Raw genomic sequence first — 15,136 nt, 5'->3', positions numbered from 1 at the left:
ACAACTCTATAAATAGTCAGACGATGGTCAAATGTTTCTTTGTTAATTTTATATTGCGAGAGCTTGTTTCTTGGGCATAACAGAACACCTGACCATTATCTTATCATCAACAACACTACCAGTGATAGGAGACAGAGCCTAGAGGACCTTGCAGGACCGTGCACCACTCACTGCAAGGTGTACAGTGAGTGGCAGCTGCAAGAGAAAAAGTCAACCAAACCTCAGCAATTGCACAAAAAAACCTTAACGTTAAGGAAAAGAAAGTTGTTATTTAAGCGTGCGAGCCTCTGGCACGCCACCAACTATATTATTCAAATTCAATTCAAATTTTTATTCAGGTTAAAAGTACATATATAGAAGATGAGTTACAAACATAATGTTGGATTTATAGATAGAGCTAGTACATACAATACCTAATACGCATGTTTCGGGCAAATTACTGCACCCAGATACGGACACCTCGCTGTCAAAATTACATACCTGCTTTGGAGGTAGTTTAACGCAGAATGATTGATTGATGAAGATTAAGCCACCCAAAAGGTGGCACGGGCACGAATGGCCCGTAAGTGGTGGCCCTTTTGAGCCATTACCAGTATCATATGTGGAGATCTGTGGAGGTGCGGCTGCACCCTGCGTGACGGGAGATGTCTCCCGTCTTTTAACGCAGAGCGATAATATCCTCAATAAGTTAAGGGCCACCGGACTAACAACACTACAAACCAGACAAGATAGGGCTGATCTCGCGGAGACCTTTAAAACACTGAACAAATTGGAGGACATTAAATCAGACCACTTCTTCAAAAGGTCAGATGTAACACAAACAAGGAGCAACAGCTTCAAGCTCAACAAGCCACAGTGTAACACAGGAGATGCTTCTTCACCCCACAGGGTAATGAAACCCATGGAACCGCCTACCCGCCGAAGGTGTAGATGCCAAGACACAACTGCAGTTCAAAATCTACCTTACGAAGCAGAACCATTAACCCAAATCCGACCCCCAGCAAGACCAGGCAAGTGAGAACACACACACACACACACACACACACACACACACACACACACACACACACACACACACACACACACACACACACACACACATAGGGGCCTCGTAGCCTGGTGGATAGCGCGCAGGACTCGTAATTCTGTGGCGCGGGTTCGATTCCCGCACGAGGCAGAAACAAATAGGCAAAGTTTCTTTCACCCTAAGTGCCCCTGTTACCTAGCAGTAAATAGGTACCTGGGAGTTAGTCAGCTGTCATGGGTTGCTTCCTGGTGTGTGTGTGTGTGTGTGTGGTGTGGACAAAAAAAAAAAAAAAAGTAGTTAGTAAACAGTTGATTGACAGTTGAGAGGCGGGCCGAAAGAGCAAAGCTCAACCCCCGCAAAAACACAGCTAGTAAACACACACACACACACACACACACACACACACACACACACACACACACACACACACACACACACACACACACACACACACACACACACACAATCATACAAAACAAACAGCCACACAGTTTGGTAGAGTACCGAGAGTGATCTTCGCGTCCCAAGCTCCCAGCAAGTGTGGGGAAACCATTTATCAAACCCAAAACGTTCACGTGTTTGAAATACAGAGAATAATAACAGGATGGTCGTTCCCAATGATAACATGTTGCCAGAGATATCTCAACCTTTGGTTCTCGTAAAGCGAGCAACATGGGGTACAGACACGTACCACAGCTGTGGACCAACACAACATGGGGTACAGACACGTACCACAGCTGTGGACCAACACAACATGGGGTACAGACACGTACCACAGCTGTGGACCAACACAACATGGGGTACAGACACCTGCTACAACTGTGGACCAACACAACATGGGGTACAGACACCTGCTACAGCTGTGGACCAACACAACATGGGGTACAGACACGTACCACAGCTGTGGACCAACACAACATGGGGTACAGACACGTACCACAGCTGTGTACCAACACAACATGGGGTACAGACACCTGCTACAGCTGTGGACCAACACAACATGGGGTACAGACACCTGCCACAGCTGTGTACCAACACAACATGGGGTACAGACACGTACCACAGCTGTGGACCAACACAACATGGGGTACAGACACGTACCACAGCTGTGTACCAACACAACATGGGTACAGACACCTGCTACAACTGTGGACCAACACAACTTGGGTACAGACACCTGCCACAGCTGTGGACCAACACAACATGGGTACAGACACGTACCACAGCTGTGGACCAACACAACATGGGTACAGACACGTACCACAGCTGTGTACCAACACAACATGGGTACAGACACCTGCCACAGCTGTGGACCAACACAACATGGGTACAGACACCTGCCACAGCTGTGAACCAACACAACATGGGTACAGACACGTACCACAGCTGTGTACCAACACAACATGGGGTACAGACACGTACCACAGCTGTGGACCAACACAACATGGGTACAGACACGTACCACAGCTGTGTACCAACACAACATGGGGTACAGACACGTACCACAGCTGTGGACCAACACAACATGGGTACAGACACCTGCCACAGCTGTGGACCAACACAACATGGGTACAGACACCTGCCACAGCTGTGGACCAACACAACATGGGTACAGACACCTGCCACAGCTGTGGACCAACACAACATGGGTACAGACACCTGCCACAGCTGTGGACCAACACAACATGGGTACAGACACCTGCCACAGCTGTGGACCAACACAACATGGGTACAGACACCTGCCACAGCTGTGGACCAACACAACATGGGTACAGACACCTGCCACAGCTGTGGACCAACACAACATGGGTACAGACACCTGCCACAGCTGTGGACCAACACAACATGGGTACAGACACCTGCCACAGCTGTGTACCAACACAACATGGGTACAGACACCTGCCACAGCTGTGGACCAACACAACATGGGTACAGACACCTGCCACAGCTGTGGACCAACACAACATGGATACAGACACTTGCCACAGCTGTATTAGCAGTAGTCCCGTAGCACAGTAGTCCTGTAACAGGAGAGGAGGAAGAGACACAACAGTCTGAGTGAACAAACAAAGAACAAACCAAAGGCCGGGGAGTAACAGATATCCCAAGACAAACACAAACATTCCACTAAACATTTCCAAATATACGAGATGTTTTCCTCCATTGTCTGGCTGTGTGTGTGTGTGTGTGTGTGTGTGTGTGTGTGTGTGTGTGTGTGTGTGTGTGTGTGTGTGTGTGTGTGTGTGTGTGTGTGTGTGTGTGTGTGTGTGTATTTACTGTTTGTGTCTGCAGAAACGAGCTCTTGGACCCCGCCTTTCTAGCCAATTTATGTTTCCTCAATATGTCTACATATATTTGTTGACCAGACCACACACTAGAAGTTGAAGGGACGACGACGTTTCGGTCCGTCCTGGACCATTCTCAATCGACTTGAGAATGGTCCAGGACGGACCGAAACGTCGTCGTCCCTTCAACTTCTAGTGTGTGGTCTGGTCAACATACTTCAGCCACGTTATTGTGACTCATCGCCTGCATCTACATATATTTCTCTTTAAAACACACACACACACACACACACACACACACACACACACACACACACACACACACACACACACACACCGAGGAATACCTCATACCTGTCCCCATGTACACCAGCTCCTCCTGCCTCGTGTACACCAGGAGTTTACGACGCCTGGGCCGGTTGTCGCATATGTGTCGTGGAGTGGGGGCGCCACCACGATATATAGACACTGAGAGACTCGGCTGTCGTCGTAATCTCGGTATAAACGACCTTTTCAAGTGAAGATGTCGCAGCCAGATTTAAACAGTGCTCACTCCCAGGTGACTGACCTGTGGGGCTCAGTCATAGACCATAGACTCAGTCATAGCTCAGTCAAGGACCTGCCCGAAACGCTGCGCGTACTAGTGGCTTTACAAGATTGTAAATACTAGGCTATGTATTCTCACAAACCCAATGTACCTTCTTGTATATAAATAAATAAATAATTAAATAGACATCTTGATTTGTATATTTAGTTATTCTTTCAGTCTTGCATTGATTGAATGTTCTTATATTCTTGTGAAGAGGCTTGCGCGCGTAGCGTTTATGGCAGGTCCTTAATCCTGATATTCCAGGGAATACCACCCGCCAAATTGTTTAACAACCAGATACCCATGCCCAGGTCCAAGTTCGATGCCCATATGTACGGGCTATAGGTCTAAATGTTGCAGAAGATGAGAGGAAATGTCAGCACTGAGGAGAAATGGCCGACGGACCACAGGAACATTATCTAACACAGATTTCAACTGGGATTTAACATCGCTAGCCAGAGCCTTATATGGCCCACGCAGGTATATTCTTTAAAGAAAAAAATGTTAAAGGTTTTGTGAGGCTAGCAGCTGGCGTCTGGCCTCCCACCTTGAATTCACGCACAAGACAGAGTATCTTTTTTGTAGTAAATTATATATAAAACGTTTGTAGGTCTGAGTAGCCACTAATGCCCCCCCACTCCCCCCTCTTGCACCCGTTCATCCCCCCCTATTACCCAGCCCCCCTGTTGTCCATTGTATAATGAACGGATATCCCAGGGAAAATGCAAAACAGTCGTAGCTCTGATGCTCAACTGTTTCATCATACATTGCGCCACAATCCTGTGTCTGATACTGTGAGTGCGATTGTTAAGTGTTTCATCATGTCCTGTGGGCTGGACGGCAGAGCGACGGACTCGCTTCATGCAGGTCGGCGTTCAATCCCTGCCCGTCCACAAGTGTTTGGGCACCATTCCCTCCCTCCCTCCCTCCCTCCCTCCGTCCCATCCCAAATCCTTATCCTGATCCCTTCCAAGTGCTATAAAGTCGTAATACCTTGGCACTTTCCCCCTGATAATTCTAAATTCGTATTATTTGTGTAAGTTTGGTGATGGTTGATTAATACGAGAGCGTCCGAGTAATTTATTGTGTCATTTTCCCCCTTTAATGATTATACATTTTTACGTTATTCATCACGTGTTAATCGATTCGTGATTTACACACACACATACACACACACACACACGTGGTGAAGGTGGTGGAGGCCAAGACCGTCAGTAGTTTCCAAGCGTTATATGACAGAGAGTGCTGGGAAGACGGGACACCACGAGCCTAGCTCTCATCCTGTAACTACACTTAGGTAATTACACACACACACACACACACACACACACACACACAATCAGGAATCTGTACACCAGTTGATTGACAGTTGAGAGGCGGGACCAAAGAGCCAAAGCTCAACCCCCGCAAGCACAATTAGGTGAGTACAATTAGGTGAGTACACACACACACACACACACACACACACACACACACACACACACACACACACACACACACACACACACACACACACACACACACACACACACACACACTCACGAGTAAGTACATATAATTTATATAATTTTGACGAGTAAATGTTTCCCTTGAGGGGCGCTAGTGAGACCAGTGAGCAGATCATGGTTAAATCTCGCCTGTTTGATCAAATGGAACTCCTGTTTCCCTATTGTCGGGGGAACAGGAAGCCGGGCTGGTTTACTGGCCCAAGACTGCCTTTCTCCCCCAGGATGCCTCCCACAACAGCAGCCTATATCCCCCGGGTCCCTATTTTTGCTGGGATTCAGTCGGTTGTGAATCGAGTGCGCAGACCCCTACGCCATGATTCGCTCCGCTGACGTCATGGACGCTGATATTCGTCGTATATCATCTCCCATATATGCCTATACTCACACTCTTATAGTGTTTATAATCTTGCTATGGCTGATGGGAGCTTAAGCGACGTCACGGTAGTCCACGTCAAGATAACCGACGTCAAATTAACCGACGTCAAATTAACCGACGTCCGACTAACAGATGTCAAATTAACCAACGTCCGTCTAACAGACGTCAAATTAACCGACGTCCGTCTAACAGACGTCAAGTTAACCAACGTCAGTCTAACAGACGTCAAAATAACACATTTCTTTACACTTCCTTCCTCGCTGCCGCTTTTTTTTTTTAATATTTAAATATAATTCAGAAGCCGAGACAGTGATCTTGCCATCAAACGATGCCAGGATTTTATTGCTGTTGACATTAATCTTTCGCAACGGCAAATCCCATATCACTGGATTGCCATTATCGCGTATTCTAACGTAACTAGTTGTGCAAAGTTGCATAATGATACTGCAAGTTTTACAAGGAAAACTGACAGTCCCTAAACCCGATTGGCTTGTCACGCTCGTGACGTCACATCGTAGGGCGATTTTATTGGTTTCTCGTGTCCATGACGTCACGGAAGTGAGATTATTGGCTTCCCATGGCCGTGACGTCATATCATGGAAGATAAATCATTGGCTGATAATCCCCCCCTCAAGAATTTAATTCCCGCGAACTTTTGCAAGGGATTCTAAGCCCTATATAACTCTTATAGAATCCAACCCCCGTTGACAACGCCCTATTTGTCAACGCCACAACGCCACATTTTCAAACGATGTTAAAGAGTGACGGAGGACGAAGATAACGAGGGAGCATCGTAGGCGGCAACTACAGGGAGCGAGTGTATAAAAGGCCATGCGGTGAGTGTCTTAGCACATGTCTGACAGCCATCGCTGGGGCAACATATCTGCCGTCCTGGTGTGTTCAACATGGCCTGAACGCTTCTGCTCTCTCACCTGGGTACACGCGGAAATATTTCTGACAAACTTGTGCAGGTAGGGAGGGGGAGGGGAATACTGATATTGAACACCCATGTGGAGGAATACTGATATTGAACACCCATGTGGAGGAATACTGATATTGAACACCCATGTGGAGGAATACTGATATTGAACACCCATGTGGAGGAATACTGATATTGAACACCCATGTGGAGGAATACTGATATTGAACACTCATGTGGAGGAATACTGATATTGAACACCCATGTGGAGGAATACTGATATTGAACACCCATGTGGAGGAATACTGATATTGAACACCCATGTGGAGGAATACTGATATTGAACACCCATGTGGAGGAATACTGTTATTGAACACCCATGTGGAGGAATACTGATATTGAACACCCATGTGGAGGAATACTGATATTGAACACCCATGTGGAGGAATATGGTTTAAACTCTTCCTAGTATGAGGATACACTATATATATATATAGTCTTGTCAAGCGTGTGTGGGTCAGGGACAATACTTGTCAAGCTCGGTCAAGCAGGGACAATACTTGTCAAGCTCGGTCAAGCAGGGACAATACTTGTCAAGCTCGGTCAAGCAGGGACAATACTTGTCAAGCTCGGTCAAGCAGGGACAATACTTGTCAAGCTCGGTCAAGCAGGGACAATACTTGTCAAGCTCGGTCAAGCAGGGACAATACTTGTCAAGCTCGGTCAAGCAGGGACAATACTTGTCAAGCTCGGTCAAGCAGGGACAATACTTGTCAAGCTCGGTCAAGCAGGGACAATACTTGTCAAGCTTGGGGTCAATAACAATTAACGCATCGCAATATTGATATTTACTAAACACTCGGGCCATATCTTCCTGTTTTGGTAGTACTTATAGCAACCATGAGGACCATACTATATATATACCATGAGGACCATACTATATATATACCATGAGGACCATACTATATATACCATGAGGACCATATTATATATACCATGAGGACCATACTATATATACCATGAGGACCATATTATATATACCATGAGGACCATACTATATATATACCATGACCATAGTATATATATACCATGAGGACCATACTATATATATACCATGAGGACCATATTATATATACCATGAGGACCATACTATATATACCATGAGGACCATATTATATATACCATGAGGACCATAGTATATATATACCATGACCATAGTATATATATACCATGAGGACCATATTATATATACCATGAGGACCATACTATATATATACCATGAGGACCATATTATATATACCATGAGGACCATATTATATATACCATGAGGACCATACTATATATACCATGAGGACCATATTATATATACCATGAGGACCATATTATATATACCATGAGGACCATATTATATATACCATGAGGACCATATTATATATACCATGAGGACCATATTATATATACCATGAGGACCATATTATATATACCATGAGGACCATACTATATATATACCATGAGGACCATAGTATATATATACCATGAGGACCATACTATATATATACCATGAGGACCATACTATATATACCATGAGGACCATACTATATATATACCATGAGGACCATACTATATATATACCATGAGGACCATAGCATATATATACCATGAGGACCATACTATATATATACCATGAGGACCATACTATATATACCATGAGGACCATACTATATATATATCATGAGGACCATACTATATATATACCATGAGGACCATACTATATATACCATGAGGACCATACTATATATATACCATGAGGACCATACTATATATATACCATGAGGACCATAGCATATATATACCATGAGGACCATACTATATATATACCATGAGGACCATACTATATATACCATGAGGACCATACTATATATATACCATGAGGACCATACTATATATATACCATGAGGACCATAGCATATATATACCATGAGGACCATATTATATATACCATGAGGACCATACTATATATATACCATGAGGACCATAGTATATATATACCATGAGGACCATACTATATATACCATGAGGACCATACTATATATATACCATGAGGACCATAGCATATATATACCATGAGGACCATAGCATATATATACCATGAGGACCATACTATATATATACCATGAGGACCATAGCATATATATACCATGAGGACCATAGCATATATATACCATGAGGACCATACTATATATATACCATGAGGACCATACCAACCTATCATAACCTTCCTCTCTTGAGGGTAACTTAAGATGATTTTGGGGCTTAGCGTCCCCGCGGCCCGGTCCTCGACCAGGCCTCCTTTTTGTTACACATCCCCAGGAAGCAGCTGTCTAACTCCCAGGTACCTATTTACTGTTAGGTGAACAGGACATGAGGGGTGAAAGAAAATCTGCCCATTTGTTTCCGCCTCCACCGGGGATCGAACCCGGAACTTCAGGACTACGAATTCGAATATGTAGAATTCCCTACATATGTGTGCTATATTAGGTCTAGGGAATATTTAAGTTTGTTTTTTAGCTTCATGTATTTTAAAAGAATTCCTTACTAGTCAGTATACTACTATCTAAGAGCTAAGGACGTACCCATTCGTGACTATTGACCACTGTCACAATAGGTACTGTCTAAACAGGAGGATGGGTTGAGTGCTCCCGATAGGTTAGACGGGTGGCTTGGGTTCGGCCGTTTCTGCTTAGGCAAAACAGTTCAGATCTTGACGGAGTGGCACACTGAGAGTCCGGTATGTCGTAGAGGGCGTTATGAGGTGCTTTATGAGGTACCTGAAGTATACCAATGGGTATACCTCCGCTCTGGGCACGCCCACCGTTCCCAAGCCACGCCCACCGTTCCCAGGCCACGCCCACCGACCCCTGTCAGCAGCTATGCATGCGTCAGTGTTGCCATGACCGTGGCGCGGTGCGGGGGTGGTGTACGCGCCTCTCCTCTGGCTCTCTCTCTCTCTCTCAGTCGCTACCTCATAGGATCGTCTGGTGGTGCGTCAGGTAACCCATAGTGACCCATACCTATAACAATTTTATTTATGAACTATACATAGGAACATGTTACAGTGCTTAATTAGCAGTACATAATTGTATAAAGCCACAAATTACAGTTTCCGGCATGTTCTTTGACGATGTTATTATATATATATTGAAGTGTGTTCCCTGCTTCCTGGTGTATATACACTGAGGTGTTCCCTGCTTCCTGGTGTATATACACTAAGGTGTTCCCTGCTTCCTGGTGTATATACACTGAGGTGTTCCCTGCTTCCTGGTGTATATACACTGAGGTGTTCCCTGCTTCCTGGTGTATATACACTGAGGTGTTCCCTGCTTCCTGGTGTATATACACTGAGGTGTTCCCTGCTTCCTGGTGTATATACACTGAGGTGTTCCCTGCTTCCTGGTGTATATACACTGAGGTGTTCCCTGCTTCCTGGTGTATATACACTGAGGTGTTCCCTGCTTCCTGGTGTATATACACTGAGGTGTTCCCTGCTTCCTGGTGTATATACACTGAGGTGTTCCCTGCTTCCTGGTGTATATACACTGAGGTGTTCCCTGCTTCCTGGTGTATATACACTGAGGTGTTCCCTGCTTCCTGGTGTATATACACTGAGGTGTTCCCTGCTTCCTGGTGTATATACACTGAGGTGTTCCCTGCTTCCTGGTGTATATACACTAAGGTGTTCCCTGCTTCCTGGTGTATCTACACTAAGGTGTTCCCTGCTTCCTGGTGTATATACACTGAGGTGTTCCCTGCTTCCTGGTGTATATATATACTGAGGTGTATATAATCCTGACCTCTTGTTCAGGACTAAAACACTCTCAAGAGGCTCATATAGGCCTTAATAACCCCTCCAGAGGTTAATAGGCCCAAATGATCCTTGAGAGGTTGCTAGACCACAGCATCAACCGAGCACCAAACCTAGGTGTTATAGAAGTGGCAATGCTCGCAACATTATGTAGTTACTAACCGCATATGTGGTATTCCTACGTTCATTGTCTAACCTGGAGAAACGTAGCCTAGCTTAATCTAACCTAACTTAGCCTAATTTAACCCTAACCTAAATTATCATTATCCAAGAGGAGAAACTAATTTTTAGGTCAGTCATCATTGGCTAAAATTAAGACTCTTGGCTCTTGTAAAAGATGATTATTGTTAGGTTCGTCTAAGTTAGCTGAAGTGGTGATAGCTGAGGTTATGATAGCTGACTGGATCCAGTATGCGGCTGCAGATGACACCATCTATAGGATAACGGGAATGGGGATCCTGTTTCCCTCGACAGGACTCGTTTCCTGGGATTTGTGTCTCATCATCCTCCTGCCATTACAAACAACCTTGGGACACTGTAACCATTTCGATTACACACGGCCATCCTGATCACTGTAATCTTCACTACTTAATATTGTCTTCATCACTAATCATTTTCACTATCCGGGCACCGTTAGATATACTATCTACAGTCATCATCACCATCACTGTCTTCCCTCTTCTTCAGCATCTTCTCCCTTCACCACCTTTCCTACCCTTCACCACCTTTCCTCTCCGGAAGCCGTACAGCAACAATACAGCTTATCAGATCAGGTGATAATATATACCGCAAGATATATATACCCAGCTTCCCTGTGTACATACACCTGCCAGTTTACCTTTGTCTCTGAATTATACTGAGAACTAAAGTATATTTACAGGTTGATGGTCAGTAAGCTACTGTGGTGGCCTTTATAACCCTTGAGAAGATGATAGGCCTTAAGACCTGTCAATTATCATCTTTTACAAGAGACAATTAGAGTCTTAGGTTTTAGTTAATGATCACTGATCTAACAATTAGTTTAGTTTTTCCTCTTGGATAATGATAATTTAGGTTAGGTTAGGTTAGATTAAGCTAGGCTAAGTTAGGTTAAATTAAGCTAGGCTAATTTTCTTCAGGTTAGATAATGAACATAGGAATATCATGTATGCAATTAGTTCAGGTACGTTTATTGAGACGATAAAATACATTTCAAAGGGATAGAGTAGCTTAGGCTATTTCTACCCCTCCTCCCCTAATACTAAACAGCTAACCTTCACCTTCTTAGGCTCATTAAGAATATGCACTTCAGGTTTGGTCAACTCGCCATATAACAAACATAAGAACATACTTTACCGCAAACACATATATGAGAGGACGACAAAGTTAATCCCAGGAATTCGTCACCTTCCTTATATATAGGTATTCATATATCTAATTTGTTTGACCCCCATTTTTCCATATAGAGTATATGTTAACAAAAACATATACATATTATATAAAAAGGCTGTTTTATGAATATATTCGTTATGTATAAAACGGTATTTTTCTAAAGGCAGTTCAATATAAGTTAATTGAGTTTGAATATATTATTCTTTCAAAGCCAACGATTCACTTTTAGAAACATTTAATTTTTTTATATATATATTTTCATAACAGTTTAGTTAAGTTACAGCGATGTGTTGCAGTCATCTCATTCATATTAGGCCAGGCCAGGCCAGGCCAGGCCAGACTAGGCCAGGCCAGGCCAGACTAGGCCAGGCCAGGCCAGACTAGGCCAGGCCAGGCCAGACTAGGCTAGGTTAGGTTAGGTTAGGCTAGGCTAGGTTAGGTTAGGTTAGGCTAGGTTAGGTTAGGCTAGGCCCCACCAGGCTAGGCGAGACGACACCAGACCAAGCCAAGCTACACCAGACTAAGGAAAAGTTTACAAAACAACGTTTACTTTATGATATCATGTTATCAAACATTCTCTCACACGACGAGCGTTAAGCAACACAGTCCCGCACACTACACCACCGAACCATGACATGAACAATTACTGAAGCTGTTTAATGGGATCGAACCCGCGTCTCTGGACTCTCCCAGACAGACGCACCTCCGCCTCGCTCATCATGGCTCAGTCGGTAGTGCATGTGCCTGAGGGAGTAATATTTTATCTAGGATAAAAAGAAAACCTGAAGTTGTAAGTTTCACGTTAAAACGAAAACTCTTTCATGGTAAAAAAAAAGTATATGTATTGAAGGTAGTTGGAATTCGTTTATTGGTCTGGAAGGTGAATTAACTTGATGCTGTAAAGTATAAATAAATGAAATGCCAGTTACAGTATTTACACGTTTTGTGTATGTATTACAGATCAAACTGTTGGGGATCTTCCTGATGCAACGAAGACGACGCATGCTGCAAGACAGACACACGTGACCAACAGCTTTGGGACCTCTGGCGTTAGTGAAGTCCTATATAGCGCCGTTGACCTCGCCCAGCATGCTATATCGAGCTCCTCTGCTATCGTAGACTTGGTCGAACCTGCTGGTATGCACCACGTGTCATATAGTGAAGAGCATCTCGAATAATGTTCATATTCTAACCACACAGCCTAGAGGGCAGTGATCCAGGAAATCTCAGACGACGGAGACGAAGAATGGACATCTGGCGGACGTCCGAGGACACCGACGACGAGAATCCACCCGACGAGGAAATCGAACCCCTGAAGAAGACCCACCTTCGTCACCGATGTCCCTTCAAACACTGCAGAGGCGGCCTCTCCTCCGGCCACGTCTTTGAGCACAGAGTCTGCAAGCTACCCAACTTCGAGTGGCAGAACGATACCGGAAAAGAGAACCGTAGTTATTCTCTTTATCAACCTCCTGTTGCTACCGCTCCTGCTGTTGCTGCTGTTCCTCCTTCTCTTGATGCCTCGAGGTCCAAGCCGGATATTATCCTGGCGGCGATATCATCCGTAGCAGCAGCAACAGCCAAGCAGGGAGACGCAAGGGACATCATGGTGTCCTCACGTATCCTACAGGATCTCTTGAAGCTACTCACCGAGATACACTCTTCTCCCAACCTTCCTTTGAGATCCCCACAGCCAGTACCAACGTCTCCAAGCATATTAGGCTCGGTCTCCACGTCAATAGGAGCGGCCTTCACGTTCAATGGAGTAACAAGTTCGTCCTCAACGTCAACAGGAGTGCCAAGTTTGTCTTCCACGTCACCAGGAGTGCCAAGCTCGTCCTGTACGTCAATAGGAGTGCCAAGTTTGTCTTCCACGTCACCAGGAGTGCCAAGCTCGTCCTGTACGTCAACAGGAGTGCCAAGTTTGTCCTGTACGTCACCAGGAGTGCCAAGCTCGTCCTGTACGTCAACAGGAGTGCCAAGTTCGTCCTCCACGTCAACAGGAGTGCCAAGCTCGTTCTGTACGTCAACAGGAGTGCTAAGTTCGTCCTCCACGTCAACAGGAGTGCCAAGTTCGTCCTCCACGTCAACAGGAGTGCCAAGCTCGTCCTCCACATCAACAGGAGTGCCAAGCTCGTCCTGTACGTCAACAGGAGTGCCAAGTTCGTCCTCCACGTCAACAGGAGTGCCAAGCTCGTCCTCCACGTCAACAGGAGTGCCAAGCTCGTCCTCTACGTCAACAGGAGTGCCAAGCTCGTCCTCTACGTCAACAGGAGTGCCAAGCTCGTCCTGTACGTCAACAGGAGTGCCAAGTTCGTCCTCCACATCAACAGGAGTGCCAAGCTTGTCCTGTACATCAACAGGAGTGCCAAGCTCGTCCTCCACGTCACCAGGAGTGCCAAGCTCGTCCTCCACGTCACCAGGAGTGCCAAGCTCGTCCTCCACGTCAACAGGAGTGCTAAGCTCGTCCTCCACGTCAACAGGAGTGCTAAGCTCGTCCTGTACATCACCAGGAGTGCCAAGTTCGGCCTGTACATCACCAGGAGTGCTAAGCTCGTCCTCCACGTCAACAGGAGTGCTAAGCTCGTCCTGTACATCACCAGGAGTGCCAAGTTCGGCCTGTACATCACCAGGAGTGCCAAGCTCGTCCTCCACGTCAACAGGAGTGCTAAGCTCGTCCTGTACATCACCAGGAGTGCCAAGTTCGGCCTGTACATCACCAGGAGTGCCAAGCTCGTCCTCCACGTCAACAGGAGTGCTAAGCTCGTCCTGTACATCACCAGGAGTGCCAAGCTCGTCCTCCACGTCAACAGGAGTGCTAAGCTCGTCCTGTACATCACCAGGAGTGCCAAGTTCGGCCTGTACATCACCAGGAGTGCCAGGCTCTGCCAACACGTTCACAGCACCAGATTCAGCCTCCACGCGAGTGGAAGGCTCGTCCTCCACAGTACCAGGCTCGTTCATCACATCCCAAGACGTAGTAGAGCCGTTCACCAATCCACCAGGACTGGATTCTGTAGGCGAACGCCTCGCGCGGGAGTTGCCGCGACTGGCATGGACCTCTTCGTCTCTGTCTGCGACCCACGCCACAATGCCGATCAACAGCCACACCCCTTCTCTCCCCTATGTCACCTATCCTGTTCCCCGGCCCTCGGATACCTCCCGACATACCCCCTATCCACCACCCCTTTGGGATAGG

The 15,136-nt window shown here is 45.8% G+C and overlaps 1 protein-coding gene across 1 annotated transcript; it reads right to left on the bottom strand.

Moving 5' to 3' along the window:
- Positions 1-13,401: 13,401 nt before the first annotated feature.
- On the bottom strand, positions 13,402-14,901 carry LOC123770175 (uncharacterized). Its single transcript, XM_045761848.2, has one exon. It carries the CDS (start codon positions 14,899-14,901, stop codon positions 13,402-13,404), a length of 1,500 nt encoding a protein of 499 aa, XP_045617804.2.
- Positions 14,902-15,136: the final 235 nt, after the last annotated feature.

The sequence above is a fragment of the Procambarus clarkii genome, chromosome 45 (assembly GCF_040958095.1).
Source record: "Procambarus clarkii isolate CNS0578487 chromosome 45, FALCON_Pclarkii_2.0, whole genome shotgun sequence".
Lineage (NCBI taxonomy): Eukaryota > Metazoa > Arthropoda > Malacostraca > Decapoda > Cambaridae > Procambarus > Procambarus clarkii.
This window is presented reverse-complemented; position numbering and strand designations above follow the sequence as displayed.

Bases quoted from the DNA above. Each gene is read 5' to 3' on its own strand.
- LOC123770175 (XM_045761848.2), bottom strand. From the start codon at position 14,901: ATGAACGAGCCTGGTACTGTGGAGGACGAGCCTTCCACTCGCGTGGAG.